General features: G+C 40.2%; 2 protein-coding genes across 2 annotated transcripts; one reads left to right on the forward strand and one right to left on the reverse strand.

Annotated features, from left to right (window-relative positions):
• Positions 1-500: 500 nt before the first annotated feature.
• LOC131466777 (E3 ubiquitin-protein ligase TRIM21-like) lies at positions 501-1699 on the reverse strand. The gene is made up of 2 exons (XM_058640218.1): positions 1691-1699; positions 501-1430 (listed from the first exon to the last, which is right to left on the reverse strand). The coding sequence occupies exons 1-2, from the start codon at positions 1697-1699 to the stop codon at positions 897-899; spliced, it is 543 nt and encodes a 180-aa protein (XP_058496201.1). The 3' UTR covers positions 501-896.
• A 119-nt stretch (positions 1700-1818) lies between these two features.
• On the forward strand, positions 1819-14305 carry ero1b (endoplasmic reticulum oxidoreductase 1 beta). The gene is made up of 16 exons (XM_058640857.1): positions 1819-2343; positions 5347-5466; positions 5599-5682; positions 5761-5802; positions 7034-7116; positions 7716-7789; positions 8072-8192; positions 8620-8666; positions 9257-9268; positions 9368-9394; positions 9580-9672; positions 9785-10031; positions 10897-10966; positions 11099-11185; positions 11995-12128; positions 12383-14305. The coding sequence occupies exons 1-16, from the start codon at positions 2173-2175 to the stop codon at positions 12441-12443; spliced, it is 1473 nt and encodes a 490-aa protein (XP_058496840.1). The 5' UTR covers positions 1819-2172; the 3' UTR covers positions 12444-14305.
• The last annotated feature ends 96 nt before the right edge of the window (positions 14306-14401 follow it).

The following is a 14401-nucleotide window of genomic DNA, read 5'->3' on the forward strand; positions in this document are numbered from 1 at the left end:
TTAGATTTAAGTATAGTTTTAAAATTAACATTTAAAATTTTGATAGAAGTGTAGTTTTAACATTTAGATTTAGCATCATTAGCTCAACATTAACAGCTAATTCTGCTCTAAACTACAGCTTGACCAAGTCAAAAAAACAAGTTATAACTTCTAACCACATCAATGATCATGAAAGACATGCACATGTACATACAGTATAGCGCTGCAACTAACGATTATTTTCATAATCGATTAATTTGTCCATTATTTTCTCGATTAGTCCATAAAATATCAAAAAACCTTAAATGTTGATCAGTGGAAATGATGATGTTCTCAAATGTCTTGTTTTGTCCACAAACCAAAATGATAAACTTTTAATGATTTCTTTGTTATGTGGAGCAAAGAAATGAAGAAAATATTCACATTTAAGAAGCTTAAACAAATCGAAAAAAATTGTTTTAATCATGAAAAAAGCTTCAAACCGATTAATCGATTATCAAAAAGGAGAAGATGTAGGGCGTAAAGGTAATGTGATCATCTGATATGCTGTGTTTCAATTATGGTACAGTTCGGTTTGGAATGGTAAAGTCCTGGGATAGACTTGCGTTTCGACTGAGAACAGTATCTTTATTTGGTAGGCGGGTGGTGGACTGTGCCCGATGGCTGCATTGTGTGACGTTGTACCGGTGCGTTGACAACGAACAACGACATGGAGCACGTCACAGCAGACAACAATGGAGGATATCCAGCAGCTAACTGTCATGGGTGGAGCTAGACTGGCTCCGTACCATACCATTTTACTCTGGTACCCCAAGGGAAGGGTGCTGGTTTTTTTGATTCTGTTCCGAGAGGAAACGCAAAGAAATATCAAACTGAACAGTTCCACTCTGTGAAAACAAGGCTTTTCGAGGTTGATGTCAGGTAGTTTGATTGACAGGACAGATGATCAGAGGGACAGAGTTTTCATTTTGCATGGAGGGATTGAAGATGGGGTGGAGGTTGTCAGTGAAGTTGCAGCCAGTAAGGGAGAAGATCAGAGCTGCAGTACCTACGTCATGAAAGGAGACCACACCCTCGTCATAATCCACAAACACACCCACCTTCTCGGGCTGAGGCCTCAGAGAGAAGCAGCCCGCAGGTCCAAGAAGAGATTTATTAACCTTTCTCAACCAAATCGTCCAGAATCCATCCTTGGGGCTCAGTATGATCGTTCCCTTCCTGTTGACTGATGTTCTGGCGACTCCTGAATCCCACTCGGTTTTTCCTTTGACCTGAACCTCAAAGTAAAATTTGCCTGAGGAGAAACTTTGCTTTCCTAAGACATTTGGATAAGAGGAAAATCTCTTTGGGTTGTCAGGAATGTTCTTCATCACGTCACCATATGTGACTTGTTTTCCATCATCAGACAGGATGAGCCTGGGATATGCTGTATCAGGATCACTCAACTTAAACTACACCTGTTAAATGTCCTTTAGCCAAGGGTCAGCCCATATGTCTACAGCAGCTTTACTACAATGAAGAGCAACTCCACAGATGCATAACTAACCAACTTTACTGATTAGAGTTTTTACATGTGTGTAAAACAGCCTGAATATTTAATAATCAAATACAAAATGACTTCACACAACAACTGCAGATGATTATTGTTTATAATTTCCATGGATTTTATGAGATCATCATCTAAATTGTCATAGTTTCGTTTTAATTTGACATGCACCATTTCAACATTTCATTACATTCTGTAAGTAGAATCTATCTTTAAACTTTAGTCAGAACTTCCTGATGATGTAATGATCTCATCATTTACTTTTTTTTTTTTTTGCTTTCTTTGGGCTTCCGTAGAAACTTTTGTTTTGACGGTTTCGGGCGGAAGGAGCAGCAGGGGTTGTTATGCTAATGTGACTACTTGGGTGAAATTGAAGCCTAGACGGAAACTTTTCTCCAGGACACGTTAGCATCGTAATGCGGTGACCTCGGTTCTGTGAGGCGGGAGTTAGAGCTCCAAGTGTCCGCTCGAGGGCGCTCACACACCGTTAGCCTGCGGATGCTAGTGTCAGCTAGCCCGAAGAAGCGCCTGTGTTTAGCTTCCCCGGCATCAGCAGCAGCGGCAGCAGCTGGAGGACGAGCTGCTGAAGTCTCGCTGTTTTTTCTCTGTTTTTATTTTTCCACCGGCGCCCGCCAGCACAGGAAGTGATGTGGAGAGCAGCTTTGCGGGCGTTCGCTGTTTTGCTCTTGGCCTGGTTCTTCGGGAACTTTGTTTGGGGCTGGTTTCAACGCGACAACGTAGAACCCCCAGCCCCGCAGAGCGCTCATCCGAGCGGCGGCTCAGAGTCGGTGAGGCCGGAGCAGAGCTGCCTCTGCCACGTGAGTGTAACCGCCCCCTCCCGGGGCTCCGTCTAAACCAAACCCGCCGTTAATCTTGTTTTTTAAAATCCCGGGTTGTATCGTGTTAATGCAGACACGACATTTTTTTCAATCCAGGAAGTTTTCTAGCATTTTCTACTGTCACGTTCATGTGACGTCACCGCCCTTGTTTATGTGTGTGTGTGTGTGTGTGATGCTAGCTCAAATTTGATTTCAACTCCGCAATTAACAAACCGAGCTCATTTCAACTATATAAGTCAAGTTGTGTAATATGAAAACAAAGTATGTTAAATAGTGCAATTATAAACAATATGAACGTATTTAGACAGAAGTAAAAGCATGTAGTCTGGTGTTAGTCACTTGTTACAGCGGAAAAATCATCGTCAGCGGTGAATATTGAATGAATATTTAAATGATGCACTACAAACAATCCACTGTTTGGAAAGTACGTGAAAAGTGCAGTGGTGTCGGACGAATGCTCAATGAATGGGTTTAACGTTCACAAGTTCACAGTCTTCAGTTCAGACATGTCAACACGTTCACCAGTTTGAGGCTTCACGGGGAAATCTGAAAGCAAACAAATTAAACAAAGAAAAAAAGCGTGGAAACTCAAGTTTTCTAGGACACGTTTGTGATGGTTTAAGGTTTGAGCTGAACACTGACTAGAAAAGCGTGGTGTCCTCTGATTGGCTGCGCCGGGAGCACTGCCACTTCCGGGTTCTGGGCGGGACTTGTAGTCCTGTGCGTCGCTGCTCTCAGCAGCACAATCACAGCAGAGAACTACACAGCGGAAAGTACCGGGCGGGGCTAGTGTTATGACAGCTGGGGGGCGGGGTCACATGTGGTACAGTGATGAACACACACTCAGTGGCAGAGAAGCCGCAGAGATGAGGCTGATTTTGACGTCGCTGGCAGGACTGGGACTCCTGCTGTCTCTCGTGACGCTCGGCGAGCTGCTGCACTTACAGGTCAGCTCACGTTTGTGTTCTGTGGTTCCCAAAGTCTGGGTTGTTACCCCCATATGGTTTATGGGTGACGATTTTTGGGTCCCCCACCCAAACATAACGTTCTGACTTTTTAGTTCAAATTTACATGTAAACGCTTCAAATAATGATTATTCCATTATTAAAACTACTTTGATAAGTGATTATCAGGTAGGTTCTTTTTTTAACCAATTCAAATCAAGTTTGTGTGATTTTTCAGCTTCTTAAATGTGAATATTTTCTGGTTTCTTTGCTTCATAAAAACAAAGAAATCATTCAAATTGTATCATTTTGGTTTGTGGACAAAAACAAGACATTTAAGAACATCTTTACTTCCAGGTTTGACAAACACTGCTCAACATTTTATGGACTGCACAAGTGCGATTAATCGAGAAAATAATGGACAGATTCATTGATTATGAAAATATTGCCTTAAATTAGACATAACCAAGAACCCCCCCCCCCTATTTTAAACCAAAATACTGGAGAAAAGTTTGTGTTTTAACTCTTAAAAACAGCTGAAATGACCTCGTGTTGCCTCCATATGTTACATTTGGCCTGAAGCTGAGCTGTGACGGACATGACAAAAATAAAAAATAAGACAGATGAATCACAACAAGCAAGTTTTGCACTAGAAGAAATCTAATTTCCGAAAGAAATTATAAACTTAAAGTAAAATTCACTATCACAGATTGTGCAATTGTAAGGTATAAATTCTCAAATTAAGTCCACTCAACTAAAGGGAGATTGATTTGAAGTAAACATTTCTTACATGATTGTGATAAGAACACAACTTTTCCTCATTTTAAGGAACATTTACGATTTACAATTTCATGATTTTTTTTATTTTTATTATGAATCTTCTATAAATAATTAAACCAGTTTATGTGATTTTTCCTCATTTAATTTACATTTAGCTTATATTATGAACAACAATCTGCTGCAGTGAAGTCGTTTTATATTTGATTATTCTAATGTTCAGGCTGTTTTACACACATGTAAAAACTCTAATCAGGTCCTTTTACAGTGTCAGAGCTCAGATGTCAGTTTGATTATCTGCTCAGGAGACAAAGGTGGAACAGATGCTTTATAAACGTCACAGAACAAACTTTATATTATTATTGTTTTTTAATGGCATCAAAATGTCTTAATACAACAAACTTCATCACAGACACTGATGTTCTTCTTTTAGGGATAGTTCACATATGTATTTTTCTTGAAAGTGGTTTACAATAAAAGTTTGTAAACCACCCGTGTAGTAAAATCTTTGTCAGTTTAAGTCTACGATATCTATGTCACATGATCACGTCTTTATCTCACTGTTAGACAGACTTTTCCAACAGGAAACTGAAGTTTGTAAACCACTCACTCTCCCACACCAAAGTTGTATCATCATATTTGATGAAATGTTCTCAGAACGACAGTATTATCAATCCATATCAATAATTTCGGGGACAATATATCGTCCAGCAAAATTTGTTATCGTGTGTGTGTGTGTGTGTTCAGAGCAGGTGCTCTCAGGTGTTTACTCTGAAACTCAGTCTCAGGTCTTTGGTGTTGACAGACCATAGTAATATAATCAGATTTACATTGGTGCAGCTTCTGTTTTTCACACAGATACAGCAGAGTGTGACAGGTGGATGTGTAATGTGTGAGAGGAGAGGCGGGTGGCGCTGTGTGTTGGTCTCCTGATGTCTCTCTGGGGTTTTCTATAACACCTGTATTTGACATAATATAAACATATTGACTGCTCAGTCTGCAATATTGCACGTTTTTGTGTTTTAAATAAAAATAACGATCACAATATTTAAGTCACGATACCATATTATCACAATATTTAAGTCACAATACCATATTATCACAATATTCAAGTCCCGATACGATATTATCACAATATTATATATATATATATATATATATATATATATATATATATATATATATATATATATATATATATATATATACTGTATATATATATTTTATTTGTATATTTAGTCCCTTTAATGTTGTCTTTCAGCTCACTGGTGTTCTGGACGACTGCTTCTGTGACGTCGAGAGCATCGACGTCTTCAACAACTTCAAGCTTTACCCTCGAGTCAGGAAACTGACGGAGAGAGACTACTTCAGATATTACAGGGTCAGAGCGCACACACACACACGCACACACACACACACACACACACACACACACACACACACACACACACACACTGTTTTTAGTGCTGTGTTTGAACGTCTGATTTTCTTTCTTATTCTTATTCTTCTGCAGGTGAACTTGAAGAGACCTTGTCCTTTCTGGCCTGATGACGGACACTGCTCCATCAAAGACTGTCATGTGGAGCCCTGTCCTGAGGTCAGAGGTCAACCATGTCAAAGTTGATAAACTTCTCCTCTGTTTATATAAATATCTCATGTATGTTTGTTTCTCCAGAGTAAGATTCCTGTTGGCATCAAGTCTGGGAACTACAACAAGGTGAGAGGTCAACCGTCAGAATGTTTTCAACAAAGTAGTTTAATAACGACTGTATCTCCGACCTGAGCAGGTGTTCGTGCTTCTTTTGTCATCAGTGGAAAATAAGCCTGTAACAAAGTTTTCACTGAAAAACTTTATGTCATAAAGGAAGTGTGTTATTTTAAAGGAGAAGAGTGTTCACACACGATAGAAGTGGAAATGATCATGTGCTGGGGATGTCACGATGACTTGATTTTACTATTAATTGTGGTATTAAATGTTACGGGATATTAATCGCAATGTTTCCTCAATACCGTCAGAAAACATTATGCCGGAAGCCCGGAACGAAAATCATAGGAGGAAATACGAGTCATATGTTTGACCATGTGCGGGATAAGCACCCGGTTCTGTACGCCAGAGTAAAGGTAAACGCACAGTAACTGGGTTAAATTACGTTAATGTTCAACTAACGTCACATTGAATTGGTAATAAGGATAGAAATCTGCCGACAGTGAACGCAGCGTCAATGCCGAGCCAAAGTGATGTTTGTTCCTGTTCATTTCTTCACGTCGAGTTTGAAGCAGCTGCTTTTGTTCCAGTGTTTTTCGTGTCATCAGCTGATTCAGTGAAGTGCACATGTGCACACACACACACACACACATACACACACATACAGCTTATCTCTGAACAGTTTCCAGGCAGTGAGCGAGTGTTTGCCACAGCTTGATGTTTGTCTTGTCATGAATCAAACCTGTTTGGACATTTGAACTCATCAAGGTCGAGTCTATTACTTTGAAAAGTCAGTAGCTATAGTGTGTGTGTGTGTCTGTGTCTGTGTGTGTGTGTGAGGAAAGTCTCAGAATGTAAAATCTTAACAAACCCATGTGGATCTCAACAGCTCAACCGTGACCTAAACTGGTTCTACCTGATTTCCTGTTTTAGTTTCAAAACCTGGATGATGAACAACCATGGAAACCTTTATTTTGAAAACATTAGGGTTATGTTTCAGTGTGCAGTGTGGATGAACATGAACTGAGACTTTTATTTTGAAAACTGCAGGTTTGTGTTTCAGTGGGGATGAACATGAATTAAAACTTTTATTTTGAAAATTGATGAGTTGTTTTTATCATGCATGAGCAGAATCTAGTGTGATTTAACACATTCTGAGGCTTTTACTTTGAAAAGTGTGGGGTCATGTTTGTAAGGTTAGCATTGTTGTTAGCCTGACATGCTAACACTCTGTCTGTCTCAGTATTCTCAGGCAGCAAACATCATAGCCGACATGTCAGATTGTGAGCAGGCGCAGGAGCTCGGCGCCATCAACAGCACACTGAGGTAACCACACACACACACATGCACACGCATGCACGCACACACACACACACTCAGCAGCTGATGGTTAAACACCTGTTTGTGCTGCTGCTACGACACACTCACCCTGAGAATCTGGTGGATAGAACGGCTCATTATTTGGCAGTCAGTCTCTTGGTGGGTGTATAGGAGAGCTCATTATTTGGCAGTCAAATGGCTGCTCGTAAAACAGTGAAGAGGAAGTGAAGAAGTGAAAAGAAAAGAATTGAGGAACAGGAGGAAATGAGGAAACACTATCATGAAAGTCTCAAACGACCGCAAGGGAAAATCATTGGAGACTAAAATGCAGCCAAATAATGAGCTCTTCTACACATCCACCATGAGACTGACTGCCAAATAATGAGTTGTTCTAGAATGCTTTATACATTAGTTTGACCCTAATTGATCCGATTTCTCTCTCTCATTACGCCCCCTGCTGGAGAAACAGTCACATTACACACATAGATTGTTTTTAATGGTTGTCCTTGATGTAGTCATGAGTGTGGTGTGATTTTTAGACCCTGTTTTATTTCTGTTTCTTGTTGTTTATTATTCTGCTGAGTCATGGTTGTGTGTGTTTTCAGTAATCAGAGTAAAGAGGCGTTTGTTGACTGGGCGAGACACGACGACGCCCAGGATCACTTCTGTGAACTCGATGGTGAGGATGGTTTCTTTCTCATTGAACGCTAACTTAAACTCCTCCTCTTCTGAGGCTAACCCTGCCCCCAATGCCATAGAAGTCTGTGTATATATAAACAGCCTATGGTGATTCATTTGTATATTTATTAATTATGTTGATATTTATGATAATACAAGAAACTTTCATGTGTTAGAACAGTTTCAGGTGCATTTGATAATCCAAGAAAACGGAAAGACAAACAAGTCCTCTGTCATGACTGCAGACTCTGAGACTGTGTGTGTTTGTCTCTGTTTGACACAGATGAGACGTCTCCAGACGCTGAGTATGTGGATCTGCTGCTGAACCCAGAACGATTCACTGGATACAAAGGTCCTTCAGCCTGGAGAGTCTGGAACAGCATCTATGAGGAGAACTGCTTCAAGTGAGACTCACTCACTCACTCACTCACTCACTCACACACGCTGGTTTCACTTTCTTTGTGTAGACACTCATAGACATAATGCATTCTCTAACCCCTTACCTTAACCTTAACCTTTACCCTAAACTGAAGAAAAGAGCGATGGAGAGACAGTTAGAAGAGACTTGTCACAGAGACATTAATAATGTGAACACTATCAATGTTTCCTTCATCCTAAACTTAACCAGCTCCTCAGAAACAAGGTTCTTTCTCATTAGGACCAGGTTTTGGTCTCCATGAGGATGACTGGTCCTGACCAGATCAGTGTTGAGGAGGCGGAGCCTTCTCTTTTTCATCACAGAGGAATTGATTATTAATGTAGTTAATGAATGCATGTAATCATCAGTGTAAATGTTGTTGTGTTGACATGTTTGTGTTTTTGTGTGGACAGACCCAGATCAGTGTACCGACCTTTGAACCCTCTGGCTCCAAGCAGAGGTCAGTCTATACACAAGATACTCATAATCCATTCATCTGTCCATCATTTCATAATCCATTCATCTGTCCATCATTTCTTAATCCATTCATCTGTCCATCATTTCATTATCCATTCATCTGTCTATCATTCTCATAATCCATTCATCTGTCCATCATTTCATAATCCATTCACCTGTCCATCATTCTCATAATCCATTCATCTGTCTATCATTCTCATAATCCATTCATCTGTCCATCATTCTCGTAATCCATTCATCTGTCCATCATTCTCGTAATCCATTCATCTGTCCATCATTCTCATAATCCATTCATCTGTCTATCATTCTCATAATCCATTCATCTGTCTATCATTCTCTCATAATCCATTCATCTGTCTATCATTCTCTCATAATCCATTCATCTGTCTATCATTCTCATAATCCATTCATCTGTCTATCATTCTCTCATAATCCATTCATCTGTCTATCATTCTCATAATCCATTCATCTGTCTATCATTCTCTCATAATCCATTCATCTGTCCATCATTTCATAATGAAAAAGTTTCACTTGACCTGATTTTCTTGTGTTTTCTTGTCTCTGTGTCTTCAGGAGACGACGACGGTGAGTCAAACACCACTTGACTTTAATATAATATAATATTGTGTGTGCGTGTGTGTGTGTGTGTTGATGTAATATTAATGATTTAATCTGCTGTTGCAGGAGAAGGTTTCTACAAGTGGCTCGAAGGTGAGTTTCACTTCACTTTTGTCTGACACATGTCAAACTTTTCTGTTAAAACCTGACTTTTATTAAATGTAATAAAAGCTTCCTTATTCCTAATGTTACAAATCCATGTTCCTGGGTTTAATCCTGACATTAAAAACCCATGTTCCTGGGTTTAATCCCGGAATTAAATCTCGTTTTGTCTCCAGGTTTGTGTTTGGAGAAGAGAGTGTTTTACAGATTAATCTCCGGCCTCCACAGCAGCATCAACATCCACCTGTGTGCTCAGTACCTGCTGGACGGTACGACTAATCCTAATCTGTCATTCACATGGAATCAAAGACTAAATGACGACGTGGTTAAAGATGGTAAACGTGTGTGTGTGTGTGTGTGTCTCCTCCTCCTCCTCCTCAGAGGGCTGGGGTCGTTCAGTGTGGGGATCAAATGTCCGTGAGTTCCGGCAGCGCTTCGATAACGCCGAGACGAAGGGCGAGGGCACGCGGCGCCTGAAGAACCTCTACTTCCTGTACCTGATTGAGCTGCGGGCGCTTTACAAGGTGGCGCCGTACTTTGAGCGCGCCATCGTCAACCTGTACACTGGAAACGCTCAAGAGGACGGAGACACCAAGGAGCTGTTGCTGCAGGTCTTCAACGAGATCAAGTAAGAAACACACAGAGCACTCTCTCGCCAGTCCCCTGGGCTACAGATTTTTGAGCCGTGAGCGCCCCCTGCTGCTAAAAACCAGCCTCATACACTGAGGCTCACTCAGTGAGAACATTGCAGATTTTAGTCGCTTAATAAAAGACTGATCTCACGCTCCCACACCAAACCCCATAAAGAAAATCAGTGATTTTAACATCCCAGTAAACAGGAGTTGTTGATCCACTGCTGCCTCCATCACTAAGTTTAAATGTCTTATTTTTTTAATTCAGCATTTAAAATATTTAATTTAGACATACTGCAGTGACACAAAGTGACCACACGAGGCAGCAGAGGACCAACAGCTCCTGTGTCCCCTTGAGCTAGAATCACTGATTTTCTCTTATGAGGTTTGGTGTGGACTTGAACTACTTTTTTCAGGTTAAAACTAGTGCATAAGGTGATCTAATAATATTATTCACTGATCCAGGTCCAACTCTTGGTAAGTATTTGAATTACATATTTTGTGTTAAAAATGGGCGTATACTGCCTTCTCTGGATAAACACCTCCCATTACATATGAATTTTCGTATTAGCTGGCTCTTCCCATGTTGTCGCCACTAACTGTCCTCCTCTAGCCACACCCCCAGAGACACAGCAGTGGGGGGGGGGGACTCGGAGTGGATATGCAGCACTCGAATTCTGGTGCATAAATTCAGCAGAATAAAGCAGAAAATAAAATCAGGCATTGGGCGGAGTCAGCTTCAGAACAGGGGTTTAGTTCCTCTTTAAACTGTCGTAGATTTTATTCGCCAAGTCTTTCGTTAAGTGATGTCTCTTGTGAAAAGTTAGTCAAGTTAATTTGACTAGTTCTTTTCTTCTCCAGAGCTTTTCCCATGCACTTTGATGAGAAGTCCATGTTCGCTGGACACAAAATAGAAGCCAAAACACTGAAGGTGAGAGCAGCGTCCAACGCGTCAACAAGAGAAAACACTTCCTGTTTTGTTTTGTTTATTTATTTGAAAACTGTTCTGTGTGGATTGTCTTCCCGTGCTAACGTCGTGGTTTCTCCTCTGGTTTGTCGTCAGGAGGAATTTCGCCTCCATTTTAAAAACATCTCCAGGATCATGGACTGTGTCGGCTGCAGCAAATGTCGTCTGTGGGGGAAACTGCAGGTGGGTCTCCAAACCACGGCTGCACTTCCTCAAACGGCCACTAGGTGCTGACATAGGAAACTCGACACAATTCAGAAAATTTGGAGCAAGTTTTGACGCCGTCACCACCGTTATTACCAGTGTTGGGAATGTAATTAGTTATAGTTACTCACTACTTGTTCCAAAAAGTAACGGAGTTAGTAACTGAATTACTCTTTACTGAAAGTAACTCTTTACCAGGGAAAGTAACTATTTGCCTTACTGTTAAAAAGAAAAGTTGCTATATGTCAAAGAATTTGGATTTTTTTGTGTAGTTTTCACAAGTCAGTTGAATGGTGCTGGAAACGTGATTCTGCCTTGGTCAATCATAATCGCTTAGCTCGTTATTAACCCGCCTCCTCACTAGCTGTGAGCCAGGGGTGCGTTGGGATTACACAGTTTATTCAATCAATGCATATTAACGCACCGCATTTTACGTCCAGTAACGTTAACGGCGTTGTAACGACGGGAAAATTAATTAGTTAGATTACCCCGTTACTGAAAAAATAACTTTGTTCTTTTAAACGGTGTTATTCCAAACACTGGTTATTACTACATTTTTATTTACTGTTTTTTTAATCTTGTTGCTCTTTCACCAGCAAAGACTGTTTTATTGTAACACTCGGCACTTTAAGACCAAAAATGTATACGCTTTAAAATTCCTATTAAATACTTCTTATTATTTATTTTAAAAAGACAACCTCATTACAACACATTTACCCTTATAATAGTACCTTTTTAATCTTATTATATTTGTTTTTTTGAGTAAACATGTTTGTATTTTTTCGCAGATTCAGGGTCTGGGCACGGCTCTGAAGATCCTCTTCTCTGAGAAAGAGATTAAGAATCTTGGGGAACACAGTCTGTCGAAAGGCTTCCAGCTCACGCGGCAGGAGATCGTGGCGCTGATGAACGCCTTCGGAAGGTTTGTGCGTTCACTTCTGCGTCAACGTGACGGCGCTGTCGCCGAGAAGTTTGAATAACAAACGCAGACGTTGAATTCTTGAGTGAATCTTTATTGTTCCTCGCAGACGTAACAGGAGTTTCACGTGTGTCACGTTTACCAGATTTGTGACGCTGGATTTTTCTTTGCCTCAGGATGAACTCGCTTCTTTTTCCCAAACAAATCTAAAATGTCGTGGAATCAGAATCCTGAATCTCATCCGTCTCTGTCCTCAGGTTGTCCACCAGTATCCACCAGCTCCACACCTTCCGCCAGCTGCTGCAGGAGGAGAGGTAACAGGAGCTGCTGCTTTACCTGGCCAGTAGGTGGCGCCAGCGCACGGAGAACTGCACCTGAGCCGGGGAGAAAATAAAAAATATTATTCTGGATGAGGGGATCAGCAGTGGCGTTCCCATAATTCTCATTTTCCCTCCCTAACGTCCACTTCCTGATTCTGATCCGGTTAGTTTTTTTCCCTCTTTGAGGTGTGATTAAAGGAGCAGTCCGTCTTTTTGCAGACGTCTGGACGAGTCATCGAAGTGACCGAGTCGTTCTCTGCTGATCACGCCCCTCTGCTGACATCACATCCGGTCTGACTTTGACCTCTTGACCCTGATTCAGACGTTTGTGACTCAACATTCACTGTCTAGCGTCCAAATGTTGTGACGCCACCGCTGCCCGTTTCTTTTTTTGTTTTTTTTCCACCATTCCCTGTTTGGCCCGATCTGCCTGTTTATGTTAGCTAGCTAGGTCTGTGTGTGTGTGTGTGTGTGTGTGTTTGTGTGTGTGGCGCTGAAGTTTAGCTGACGTCCGATTGGAGCGAATTGGTCGCAGTCGGCGTCGACTGATACAAAATTTGCATCTGCTTTGTACGTTGTTTTATTCAGCATGAGTGTTAACGGTGTTGGCTTTCAGAACAATGCGTTCTCTTTACGACAAACAGACGTTTTTTTTGTTTGACAATAAAACTCAAATATTTAACGTAGTGACGGGGCGGAGCCTGTGTGTGTGTCAGCAGTTGCAGCTATAATCTCATGGACTATGACTTGATTCTATCGTTAAAAAATGTAACAATAGTTTTACTTGTAAGTTATTATCGATTACAGATTAAAGATTCTGCTCGTGTTTGACGCTAACTCTGTTTAATAGTTATTTTAAAAAAGGTTGCCTTTTTTTTCCCTAATTATGTTCACTTTGTCGCCCAGTTTGATAGACTCCAGTTGCTATAATTTTCATTGCAGCGCCCCCTGTGTTTGTAATCTCAAATAATCATTTTAAAATTGCTTTTTCCAGTGTTTTTCATGACGTTACCGCGTGCTGCCTATTTTATTTCAGCGTCGTCTTTATGATAAAAAAAAAACGTAAATAGTTTTGTATTGATCACGAAACTTGTTTTTGTTTTACGCAACGAAAAATACGAAGTTCCTTCATTTCATCTGCAATGTGACGATCGCGATGAACCTGCAGATTACATTTACGAAGTCTGAGCAACGACAAAAAAGTGAGTGGCACCCCCTGCAGGTAAAGCACAGAAACGTGCTGTGATTAGCTGAGACACCTGTCAATCAAATCCTGAGATTTCTCAGAAACTGATTTAAAAATGGGGGAAGATTTAAGTAAACTTCGGTCACGTTTGTAAAGGCAGCTTCAGTCCATTCTGCTTTTTTCTCATTTTATTTTTTTGTTGTTTTTTTTTGCTGTGGACGAAAAACAAAAATGGACCAAAGAATTTTATTTGAAAAACTTTTTTGTTCGTGATGCTAGCAAAAAACTTTATTGATCGTTTTAACCACATGTTCTGAACAGTTCGGAGAAAGAGTCATGATGATGAAATAAGATTTTTTTTCTCGTATACGTCGCATTTCTGTAGTTAGTTTAAAAAAACACGGAATCAAGTTTAAAAAGTATCAAATAAATGCTTAAAATTTAAGTTTGTTAATGTTACGTCATTGTGTGCGCGTGTGCACATCAGCCTTAAAAACTAAAACACTTTACAAACCACATTTTCATTCAAATCTATCCAGTTTCCCCCCCCCTTCAGATCCCCCGAGTATATACATACAAATATATATATATATATGTATACGTTTCACCATGTAAATGTGTGAACCTGTTGATTATATTTATTTGAAAAGATGAATAAATATTTCTGGACACAACTGATTGTTTTTATATTCACTCATTCATCCTTATATATCCATCCATATATATGTGTATGTATATATATGTGTATATGTATATATGTGTATGTATAT

This window comes from Solea solea, chromosome 10, assembly GCF_958295425.1.
Source record: "Solea solea chromosome 10, fSolSol10.1, whole genome shotgun sequence".
In the NCBI taxonomy this organism is placed as follows: Eukaryota; Metazoa; Chordata; class Actinopteri; order Pleuronectiformes; family Soleidae; genus Solea; species Solea solea.